This window comes from Leptinotarsa decemlineata, unplaced genomic scaffold (genome assembly GCF_025532065.1).
Source record: "Leptinotarsa decemlineata unplaced genomic scaffold, Ldec_3_MD MMD2_tig00002159_RagTag_RagTag, whole genome shotgun sequence".
NCBI lineage: Eukaryota > Metazoa > Arthropoda > Insecta > Coleoptera > Chrysomelidae > Leptinotarsa > Leptinotarsa decemlineata.
In genome coordinates, this window is record NW_027412574.1 from 7,420,174 (window position 1) to 7,433,108 (window position 12,935).

Here is a 12,935-nt window from a genome sequence, read left to right on the forward strand (position 1 = left end):
ACAGTAAGCACAACCAAATGCCAAAAGGATATGCCAGCTTTCTGCTACAACTGTGATTTATGTTGTCAATATCAAAAGGAGCTTCAGAGGTTTCAAAGTTATTCCCGACCATGCAAATTATATACCCTCTAATTTAAAGTTTGTTAAAGATTTGAGAATAAATACTATCGGAGAACATTTGGATGATTGTATCAATCAGTTTTAGATAAAATCGAATTCAGAAAATCCGTTTCTAAATGGGGTCAACTTGAAAATTGAAAAGATCATGTACGGAGGCCAAAACGTTCCCATATGTAGTACAAATACTAATTCCAAAAATTATATGTTAGTTTTAAAACTGTGATACGTATTGCTTATGAGTGTTTGTGATAAAAATAAACTAATTTCTCCTTAATTTTTTTTGAAGGTGGCCTGGCACACCTTATGACCAAACTACTACCTCACAAAAAAACTTGATCTACCACTAGTCGGTAAAATATTAGGGTGTCACCTCCCAGACAGAATTGTTACAAGGCACCAACGTTATTTGAATGCATTTTTTGAGAAATTAATGAAGTTTTTCTTATAGTGCATTTTATATAAATATATTATTGATATAACGATTCTAAGAGTTTGAAATGCAAGAGAAATGGCTGTAAAACTACTCACAAAATTTCAGCGTCCAGACATGATATGGCTTTGGAGAAGCTCCTTGTTAACTTTTAGTTCTGTTTGTACTGGATAAACTACTTCAGACAGATCAGCTGATTGAACGGAACAGGCCAATACTTATTGAAAGTGCATAATAGAAATACAATACATTTAACAGATTTTCACTATAAAATGTTTACAAAACCGTGACATGTATCATTCCTGCTTGAGAAAGCTATTGTATAGTGAAACGTGTTACGGTTCTGTTAACCTTTTGTAGTGAACATTTTGTGTTAACTGTGTTAGTAAGTATTGAATTAGTTGATGTTATCTTTTCAAAACTCATAAATTTTGAATTATTTGAATTAGTAAAACTAACTATAAATACTATTTTATATGGTGGAAATCACAAAAGTAAGGTTTGCTAATTGTCTTCAGTACGTTTTCGAATAAAAAAGTGCTACTTGAAAAGTTATTTAGAAGATTCAACATTGGTCCTCCGAGTCGAATATATTAGTTCTTTGGTAATGCAGCCGCATTATGAGAATTTAAGTTCCAGAAAAACAACCAAGCAATTTTAAGTGGCAAAAAATATTTTGAAATGTCAAGTAAAGAAAAAAATGCGGAGGATAAAAAAATATGCTGGAACCCCAACAAAAAATATTATTTCTATGCAGTTTACCAAAAAAGCTTCAACGTGCTTCTCAATTTTACTTTTGATTCTTCAATTTTTTTGATGAAATTCTGTGATTTGACATTTGCTCATCCTAAGGGACAATCTCTTTGGAAAGTGACACGCTCCTAGCTGCTTTGTCAGTCTTGAATTTTCCATTATGACTACATGTAAACTCCGCAACTACTGCTCCCAAAGTTTTCAATATATAATAAAACAGCTGTTATCAGGAACTGCATAAACACAAACATGAAATACTAACATTTATTCATTTTCACATCTTTCATATATTTTTCAATGAACGATTTTTTAAATTTTCACTAGATCATTGGTCTTCCAAAGAACATGCCAGTTTACTGAATACCAATTCAGTTTTGTTTCAATCTCTAGAAACATTTGATAATGTATGAAGGGAAATAATATTAACTTGTTCGATTGATGACCTATTTACTGTGTGGAAATTCATATTGACTTCTCAGACAAGAGGTTACAAAAAGAGAGAAAACTGAACTTTTTGCAAGAATTCGACAGACATATTCAGAAATAACTCCCTAACAACTTGGAAAAATGTTTTTTTACTGATTTGGTTTATTTATTAATTTCAAGTTACTTGAAACGTTTCCTATTATTGTTTGCTGATTGCTCAAACATTGACAGTTTTCTTTAAAGTAATTGGAAATGTATGTAAGGGCTACAAGTGTATCCAACTAGATGGTGAATTGGTAGAGAAAAATCTAAATAAAAATTAAATTTCAAAAACTACACCTCTCGATTTGATCTCCACATACTTTATTTGAAAAATATATCACAACATGTTTCGCTAAGAACATTAGCTTTTTCAAGTTTTTTATACATCAAATTATCCTTACGTTACTATTTACATACTACAGGTAACCATAATTGAGACTACCTCAAAGAAATTACCTGAACTTCTACATAACGTATCTGATCAATTATGATCACCTGAAGCATATACATCTACATCAATAATAATTCTTTCTCGGTTTTTAAGAAAACAAGTTCAATAATGTTGATCTATTCAAATCTAGTTGGTCATTCATTAGAATGTTTGAATTTTTAAGTTTATTAATTTCCATTGCTTCCAAATGATTCAGTTCCAAACCTTTATTTTGTATGTGCAAAATTTTGAACTCTTTATTAAAGGTGTGATTTTCTTCTAGAAGATGATTTGAATATGTAGAATTTGTTTTCTTATTTACATAGCTCGTATGGTGTTCCTGGATTCGATTCCTAAATGTCCTGCCAGTTTGACCAATATATACCTTGGGGCATGTTCCACACTTTAATTTATATACTCCTGATTTCTCGAATTTGGATGTTTTTTCTTTATTATTTTTAACTCACTTTCCCAACGTATTACTTGTTCTATATGCAATTTTAATATCTCGATTCCTCAAAAATGAAGCCACTTTTTCCGTTGGTTGTCCAAAATACGTTAAAGCTCTATAATTTTGATTATCTACCTTATCAATAGGAAAAACGTCTCGAATCGCTTTTGTGTAGACTTTCTTGGCAAGTATTTTGTTTATTAATTCGGCTTTAAACCCATTGTCTACCGCAACTTGATATTAAGTTCTTTATCGAAATTATCTATTGAAAGAGGAACATTGATTAAATAGACTAAATAGCATGATTCACAGATTACTATAGATCTTCATCAAGTAACGGCCGAATCAATTAGAAAAATAAAAATTAAATTTTGCATAAAATCAATGTTTTCAATGATTATTGAGCTGAATAAAATTATTCAGTTTTATTATTTCCTTACTTTCAAATAATTTCTTTGCACAGTGGTGGTTTACTGTTGAAAATACAGTATGTGGCTACAGTTGATACAATCTTTAAAAAGAGTGTTCATTTGTGATAGCTAATTTAGGGAATTTTTAAATTGTATCTTTATTTTTGATAAATATATTTTTATGCAATTTTGTATCAAAGAAAGCTATCTGGAGTTACTATGAATCCAGAGGCACACTTTATTTTATACAAAAATTGCTTTAATAAAAATTGTAGTATGCCGTTGAAACTGGATTAAAACTAATTAATACAGTTTATTGTATGATTTTCACTATTGTATGTATGTATTGTATGATTTTATAGTGAAAATCATACAATAAACTATTAATTAGTTTTGATATGGATTTTCATCAAGTATCGGCCAGTTCTATTCAAAAACTGGATTATTTTAAATTTTGTCCCCCAGAAGACCTTTCGTTGGTTGACAATTGAAATTATATAGTGAATTTTTAAATCTAAATTGATCACACTGTATGAACTAACTGAATGTCTAAAATCAACGATAAAAAAGTTCAGAAATTTAAGAAAACTCATCGAAATCTGCCCCAGTGGTTTAAAGAAATTACGTTTTGATATTCCATCGCACATTAATCAAGGTAGAAGTTATTGGAAAATCTGTTAAGTATCTAATAAGCATAATGTCCGTCTAAATATTTGGCTGTTAGAAATATTTTGTCACCCTCATAATCATTTTTTCTTCTTGGTTCTCTATTCGTTTTTTCTTTTAAGCTAAATAGGCAGATAAGGAGGGCATATGGAAGTCCGATGATGTATCATTTGACTGTACCAGCACACATTTGTATACTTTTTTTGACCATTGTACAGATACATTTTTCATTCTGTGGCTTGTATTTGGTTCCTTGGCAGTCTTTTTCAAATTGAATTTATACTCGATAAAAAAAACGATTGGAAAATTAATTCTTCATCAATTTGATGAAGTGTATAACTGGAGTTATACAAGGAAAAAATAAGAACATTATATCGCAAACTTTAACACAAACACATAAGCTTCTATTTAAATAGAAGAAACAAAGTGACAGGCTTGGAACAATTTATAACGTATATAATTAAAGGATGTGAGCGTTCACACATGTTACTTTATTTGTTGGTCGGAAAATGCAGTAAAACTAAGGTAGACAGCGGAAATGCTGTGAGGCAACAATTGCAATGTTCTATTTGCTCTAACAGCCCACACAGAATGTGTGGAGAACACAGCCATACCGCCTTTGACAAGTTATTTTGTTAGAAGTAGTTGTAGGCGAAACTGTGAAAACACTGCTTTCATTTCATCTGCGTCTTTGATAATATCTACCGTAGTTATAGACGCAACGTCAGTCATAAAACCCTGCGTATTAACAAATCTGGAAACTACCTATGCAGCAACCTAATTGACTATCTCAGATTCTCAATGAAAATAAATAAAAAAATGTAAGCCGTTGAAAAACTTCACGTTTCTCATGGTTCAATTGCATTTTAATGCTGTTAAAATCTAACTTGAATAAAATATGAACAATTGAAGTTTCAACACACCACTGGAGTAACATGCCGAAAGTTAGTTCATGTTGAAAAAGTTTCCTAAATGAAAAATAAATTGGAAAGAAATATTTTCGAATATTCCTTCCGTTCCTTTAACCAATGAATTATGTACCTAAAGATGTAGGTTAATACAACACAAAATATCTATAAATATGTTGTGCCATTTCCTAGTCTAGTATTCCCATTCAAGGGGGATACACATTGTTTCGGTTTTCTTTTATTTACTATATCAATTTTTCTATCAGTCCCCTTGCTTTCTCCTACTTCCCTTTTTGTATTGTCGATACTAATGAAATCCGTCTCATTTTCATTTTCGAAATCATTATCAGACATTGGTGGTTTAATGGTTCTGTACGTTTACAAGTATTTTCGAAGTTTATTTTCATTTAATTTTTTTATAATGCTTGTCTACTACGACCCAAACAAAAAATAAGGTCGGATCAGTATTGTTTGATTGTTGACATTTGTGTTAACACCAAATATGTACTTGCACTGTTTGGAATCTTTGGTGTAGTAATGAATATTACTAGAGTTTTATCCCAACACCAAACCATTATTTTAACACCTCGACACGTGTTTCAATTAAGTGATCATCTTCATGAGGCATATTGAACTGTTTAATGTTCCTCTTGAAGATGATTACAGCTACCGGACTGAGTCATGGCCGGTGGGAGAAATCGTATCGGTGTATGACGAAGAAAGTATTAGGAAAAAAGGAATAGAAACTTTTGTTTGCAATTTTACATAGAACGGATTCAACAATAAATGGATATTAAAATGTCATTTGGGTTCTTGTAGATATATAAAAATCAGTTTATGTAGAATCAATTTCGGGAGGGAGGGGCTTTTCACCAGAGATGACTCAGTCCGGTAGGCTGTACTTGGTGATTGAAACACGTGTCGAGGTGTTAAAAATAACGTTTGGTGTTGGGATAAAACTCCAGTAAATTTTTTTAACACCAAACCATTGACGTAGAAGTTCGATATTAGTCAAAATCCTTTTTTATGAGTAGGTTTACACAGCGCAAATATCTATATTTAATCTGTGTTTTCTGGACTTACCTGCAACTGTAGTAACAAATTTGCCACCAACATTCAGTAAGTCGCCTTAGAGCGACTGACTGATGACTGACCCTCATCCATACAGGACTTACCTTAGGATACACTTGATCGTTTGTTTGGGAGAGAGAATATTATTGAAAAATAAGATCATGCCGGTGTAATGGCAAAATTAGACGCAGAAGATTGCCATTCGTAACTAATTGCATTCACTCAGGGTACACGATTTCCTGATATTCACTCCCCCCGTGTATGCGAGGAGGAGTTCTAAGGATGATGACAATAACATTTCTGCGGATGTCGAAACGGTCGTAGAAATAATCTGGGTGGTAAAATTTTTCATGGTATTCAGATTAACCAATCTGATAAAATCTGCAAATGAGAATCTTGGACATTCAATATAGATCAAGGAACAGTATGCCAGCACCGAAATCTCCAAACTAATATATTTTTGAAAAAAAAAATCATAATATATTGAAGGCAAGAATTCCTTTTAAAAATCATAAAAATTCTTCTTGGCGTTTTGAAATTTTCAACACGAAAATAGTTTTGAACGTCTCCCTCAACCCCTCATAACAAAAAGTGAAAATTAATACCCCTTATGTTTGTTTTAGGTTTATGTGAAGGACACGAATACATCTATGATTTAACCCAAACAGGTGAAGTTATAACTGGTAAGTGTACTTAAATTTCAATCAACTATTCACTAGTGCTGTTTGACATAAAAATACTGGGAAAATTAAAAAATTAAATCCGGGATTGTGTCTGCCTCTCTGATTTGGTAGATTGTCTCGACAATAATATTTTTCTCATACTTATCATGATGCTTGGATTTGTTGCTCTGCCGATATTCCTTTTAAGAGGATGGTAACAAAAAATTGTATGTAAGGTCAAAAACTTGGGAGGTGTAAAATAATCCCTTCATCCAATATCCAGGAGGAGGCTAAATAAAGAGCATCATTGGGTAGACGTCATTTGAAAACTACTATTACGTCAATCGTCAGGGTGCTTCTCTATCTTCATTCCACGAGGGCGTTAACTGAATGTTCGCAATAAACTCGATATTCTTAGTAACTTTCGAATCAGTTAATCGGAGATATGAACTCAAATATTGATTTGGTGTACCTGCAAAAAATATTCCTCATATTCTGACACCTAGAATATAAGGAGTTTTGAGAAAGGTGTATATTTTGAAATTCGATTTCGAAATAATTTCCTAATTTTTCATTTTGAAGAAATCCAGTTGATAGAAAGAGGCAGTGAATTATAAATAATACAAGGTACATAAATAATACAATACTGAATTTTTGAATACATTCAAAGGGTTAGCAAAAAAACTGTCTCTATTTTTATTCGGTTTAAAAATTGCAGAAAATGTCCGGCATTGTTTCTAATATATAGCTTTTGAATTTTTATACAGAAGACCCAACAAAATTACTATTCAGATATGAATATGATTACTATAATTTGTATTGTGAAATTCAGACAGACAGAATACGTTAGAAAATATTTTGATTTTTTATAAAGGGAATAAGCTCGAGAAGTTCAAGACAAAAAACTATAAAACCGTTAAATGATGTGTAGATGAAATTATATCTATGCAATGGAAGCAGACTGCTCAAATTCACTATTGGTGTGTGTGTATAATCTCAATCCTCATGTTCATTTTGAAAGCATAGTATCACAAAAATTCGTTTTGTACAATTGGAAATGCAGTAATAATAGGGGAGTCCAAGCAGGGATTTCGGAATTTACTGAAGCGCGGCAGATTATTATACGGGGGGATACCTTGTACCCGGTGAAGGATAAAGGATCAGATTAGTAAAAAAAAATTGATCATCAGAAATTCTCGAGCGCCTCAGATTAAGGTAGGGTGAGTTAATTACATGCTAAAAAGTATATATTCCAGTAATCTGACAATTTGAGAGTGACATAAAGAAAGGGGAGGGCAGCAAAGTTGTAAAAAATAACGTCATTCCGACATTCTCGAGCGTAGCAAATTTTTTTTACTTTGAAGAAAATAATTCGAGGATATCGAAAAATATATAATCTGGCGATTTTCTCAAGCCGAAATAGCAAAAATTCGTCGAGAAAGTTTAATGCGTGCAGCTGCGTGATGTCTATATTTTCCTCTCCGCGTTTCTATTCCTTTTTCACTTTTTCTCTATCGATTACTCTCTCACTCCATCCCCACTCTGAATTCTGTTGCCATAAATCCATCACAGCTGATCACAGAGACTCGTTCGTGATGAAGATGACGATTAATTAATCAATTAATTGATGGATGTAGCCGTTACTACGTGGTAGGAAATCATAATGCAGAAAAGAGAAATGAAACTTTCTATGTTTTCTACCACTTTTATTTGTAACTAACACTTTCTATGTTTTTTACCACTTTTATTTGTAACTAACGTTACTGCAGTTTCGTCCTATAAGGACATTTTCAAACTTATATATTGTATAAGTAACTGTAGTAACATTAGTTACAAATAAAAATGGTAAAAAACATAGAAAGTTTCATTTCTCTTTTCTTCATCAATTAATCAATTGATTATTAAAAATGAAATTTCTTTGAGCATTTTTTTTATATTTTTTTATAAATACAAGTATTCTACTTAAAAAACATACACTTATTTATTTCATGCTATTTCCTGAGATTTTCAATTAATTAAGATCAATGATAAAAAAAAATTAAAAAAATATTTTTTGACATATTAGGCGAATCCCTCTAGATAATCGTCAGATTATGAGACAGCACGTCTAAAACATAAAGATGAACCATATATATCTTAATATGACGCGCTTGAGTATTTCAAAATGACGATTTTTTTTGCACACTATAATAATGGCCGCGAGTTTGCGTCAGATCGAAATCGTCAGATTATTGAATGAGAGCTTTTTTTTTGTTGCACTTAACACTCCCTTAGAAAATCTGACTCGCTCGAATAATTTTTTTTTTCATCATGCAAACGATCATGCAAACCCACATCATGCAAACGATCAGATTAACATACCAACATTATTAAAAATACGTAGGACATCTGACGCGCTCGAGTATGTCTATGCAACAGTTTTTTTACATATTTAATAATCTATAGCAGCTTCCCCCACCGATGAAGAGGTATATATTATATAACATTTTTTTGTTTTTATCATCTAAACTTTGCAACCTAATAGGTCTCTATGACGCTCGAGTAAATTCCCATTTTGCATCGTGGGCTTCCCTGCTATAATATGTGAGGTTATTCTGTTAAAAAGTTACAAAAGTTAGCTAGTTGTAGTTGGCTACCACATAATGATATACAGTGTCATCCCCAAAGTATGAGCCATATGGGAAATTTATTTATTAAGAGTTTTTAGACAAAAAGTTATTCTTGATAAAAATTTGTGCATCCCCTAAAACTAAACATGCACCAACAAAATACAGTACAACACACGTAATATACAAGGAACCTTCAAATATTTGATTTTATGACAAGAGTAGAGTACTCTTATTTTGAAAAATATCTGGAAATGTTATTTAGAAAAGTTGTTCAGCATTGAAAAATACATCTAGATTTGAAGTCGTGGCCATCTAAGTGAAGTTTTAGTTTCAAATATAGATGAATTTTTCAATGCTGTAGATTTTTTCTAAATAACATTTCCCGAGCTTTTTCAAAATAAGAGTACTTTAATTTTGTCACAAAATAAAATATTTGAAGGCTCCTCGTATATTACGTGTGTTATACTGTATTTTGTTGGTGCATGTTTAGTTTTAGGGGATGCTCAAACTTTTATCAAGAATAGCTTTTTGTCAAAAAACCCTTAATAAAAAAGTTTCCATTTGGTGCATACATTGGGGATGACACTGTAGATAAATTTAGTTTAATTTTCTTTTTTAGCGGTGAATTGGTGCAAGTGGTAGTGCATCTGACTCATGATCAAAAAGTCTCAGGTTTGGGCCCAACCTTGCTCAGATATTTTCCTCAAGATAGTTTTTCTAGTTGGAGTTGGTCTGATTCTGAAACGTTACTTCGCTGACAGACTGTAAATAACATTGTTGCTCTCTAGGTGGCAAGGGGGGTTATAAACATTGACTAATCACAACACAAAGCTGATGACACTAAATAGGTCATCCATTCAAAACATTTCTTTTTAAAATATTTCAATGAAGTGAAAATTAGGCAAATAAATTGATGGATGTAGCTGTCACTACCTGGTAGGAAATCATAATCACACTTATACATGAATAAGTGTGAAAATGTCCTTATAGGATGAAACTGCAGTAACTTTAGTTACAAATAAAAGTGGTAAAATAGAAAGTTTCAATTCTCTATTTTTCATTATGAAAATTAGGTCTTTACTGATAGCCACCAAATCGTATTTTTGTTATATTTATATCTCAACATGTTATTCTTTTATTGAGAATAAAAAATATGAACTGTCTACATTGCAAGTTCTACTATCATCGATGTAAATAATTGTTACAAATAAATACATGTTGAAAAAAGTTGGTATGAAAGGTGATATAACTATAAGAATTATTTAAAAAACAGAAAAGTAAACATAAATATTGTATGTTTGAACATTTTTTTTGTATTTCAGGGCCTGGGGCTCGCAGCAACACCATTGCTGGAATTTTGGGAGGTAGTCTTTCCAAACTTTCATCAGATGATGCAGATGCGGTAAGCAAAGCAAAGAAATATGCTATGGAACAAAGTATAAGGATGGTTCTAATGAAACAGACCATCGCTTATCAGCAGCAGGTATGTATTCATCAGATACATTAAACTTTTGTAGCTTAGAGTACAATTTTTGTTACATCTGGAGGTGCAGCCGTTAAAAATATATTTTATTCCAATTAACATCCCCGTTGATGAATCTAATCTAGGTAGTAATTTTCAAACAATTTTTAGAAAATGATTATTTTTGGAGCTGTTTTGTTTTCTGAGTTATGAAGCCCTTCTCTCTCAAGTTTTCAACTAATGACTGTATTTATATGAGCACATAGCCATAGCATGTAATCACAATAGGAGTTCTGACATCAACTATTTGGAAAGTATTTCCAGATTTCCACAAATTAGGTCAACTATCTAACTCCTGTTGATATGATTGACCCATGAGCACTCAATTGTTGGGTTTATTTCATTTATAAGATGGTATTGGGAAAATAACCTTTTGTAGTGAAAGAAATAATTTCTTTCTGAAACTTATTATGTGGTTTGAAAAGTGCCAGTTAATATTTTGAGAAAAATATTCATAGAAATGAAACTGCATCTGTTTGGCAGTTTTCAAGTAGACATTTAAGGGTTCTTTTAAATGGGAAAATGTATCCTCACCCCAATTTTTTTTCAATCCTAATTAAGTCACCACTTGTCTCTCTCATTGAGATGAGCTGAATCCAGGTTCCATCTTCATTTCAGGGATCACATTTCTTTATTGAATCAACCATTTGAAAATAAATCAACTGGCAATCTAGGAAATTTTCAAGTCACAAAATTGTACAACGCTAATAGCAGGTATATACACTATACAACAAATTGTTTCATAATGCTAATTCTCTTGTCCATTTCTGATGAGTCTATGGAAAAACTGCAGACTAATGGGTACTTTGTGTTTTTGCTCTCATCTTTTTAAGGTACCAATTCAATCTTTCAACTGCAATAGTTTGAAGGGTCTTTTGTTGGATGTTTGTCATATTCTTCTAGATATCATTGGGATTGTCCATGAATTGTTTACCTCCTGATATCCAGTGCCTCACAGTCACATGAAATATGACAAGCTAGCTGTCTTACTGGTCTGGTTGCATTGCTTGCAGCTAAATCATTTATTATACATTCCTATTTCGTTCTGATGTCCTATAAATGGAAAATGTTTAATAAGTAGCCCTGTAATTATTGTAACAGTTCTTTATTTCTTTTCTCACACAGTTATCGTGCGCTGTTTTTAGGGGTATTTTCCCAGTACTCTTCACTATAGTCCTAGATCAGTTTAAGTGATACTTGATAACATTATTTACATAGGTGTTAACACAGGTTTTAGTACCATCAGTTGTTAGAAACCCAACTTTGAGATATCATGAATAGGTGTCGATGTTTTATGATTTGAATTATTATCATTTGGTGGTCCTAAATGACTACAAGAGAAATAATTTTTGCCCTCAACACATGAATGCCACCACATTGTGGAAGTACTGCAATATGTGGTCAAGTTAACATTAAATCCTTTGGCAATTTCAAATTTGGACATATCACAAAAATGTATTCCAATGATTGTAGTCAGACCCCTTGAGAAACAAATCTCTAATAATTATTTTCAGGAATGATGTGGGTATGCTTTTCGAATGCATATTACAGTACCTCCAGAATAAGTAAAAACTGTTCCCAAGAGGTTCAAATAATTGATGTCAAATAATTTAGGTTTGTTTTCAAAAGAATTTTGAACCATTTAAAAATTTCTTGGTACCCTATATTATCATTAATTAATTCAATATATCCCTTATATTTTTATGTTTATTCAAAATGTGTAGCCCAGGAGCTGGAGATAAGCCAAAGCCAATTTTTTTCATTTATATTTTATGATGTAGAAAAATAAAACAGACAAGGTGCGATTTTGAAATTTTAAAACTATTTTTTTTTATACAAAAATACTTTCATGGAGTTTACACTCGTTCTTGAAGTTTTCTTTTAATTGGCTTTTTTTGCAACAAACTTTTGTGCCGCTTGATAATGGACTAACTAAACTTTACTTCACAGAAAAATAAGACCTTCCAGCGACATCAAGTGTTAGTTTTAATGTGCAGGTTAGTGCGTAAATAGTATCGCACACGCCCGCCTAGGGGGCGAGAGCTCGCCCCCCATACACACACATGTTGACTCAAATGACCCTTTCGCACCAAACGGCTTGTATGAGTGTTCAAAAAAAGTGCTTTTTTCGAGTTGATGCGCAATCACGTTCGAATATTTTTTTAATCAATTTGTTTCACTTTATTATATAAAATGGACCTTGATAGATGTAAAAAATATAAAACTGGCAGATGGTAAGCAACATATTTTTTTGAAATATTTTTTTCTAGATCCAATATAAAATACATAATGTTTCATTGGTTTTCACTATTCACCTCGACAATTTGTTACTTGTTCAAAGGCTATGCCTACAAAAGAGTTATTGTTACTCTACCACTGCCATTGCAAATTATTTCAGTGTTATTTTTTATGTTGAGTCTGAATGTATTGCATTC

General features: G+C 31.9%; 1 protein-coding gene across 3 annotated transcripts in view; it reads left to right on the forward strand.

Annotated features, from left to right (window-relative positions):
- Positions 1–12,935, forward strand: part of LOC111508385 (Poly(U)-binding-splicing factor hfp) — a 36,709-nt gene that overhangs the window by 8,260 nt on the left and 15,514 nt on the right. For 2 of the 3 annotated variants that reach the window (XM_023163854.2, XM_074177183.1), the window contains 2 exons: positions 6,331–6,390; positions 10,301–10,461. In XM_023163854.2, coding sequence (XP_023019622.2) covers positions 6,331–6,390; positions 10,301–10,461 — 221 coding nt within the window. Of the gene's footprint in view, positions 1–6,330; positions 6,391–10,300; positions 10,462–12,450; positions 12,498–12,935 lie in introns of all 3 variants that reach the window. The other variant, XM_023163855.2, reaches the window with a different exon arrangement.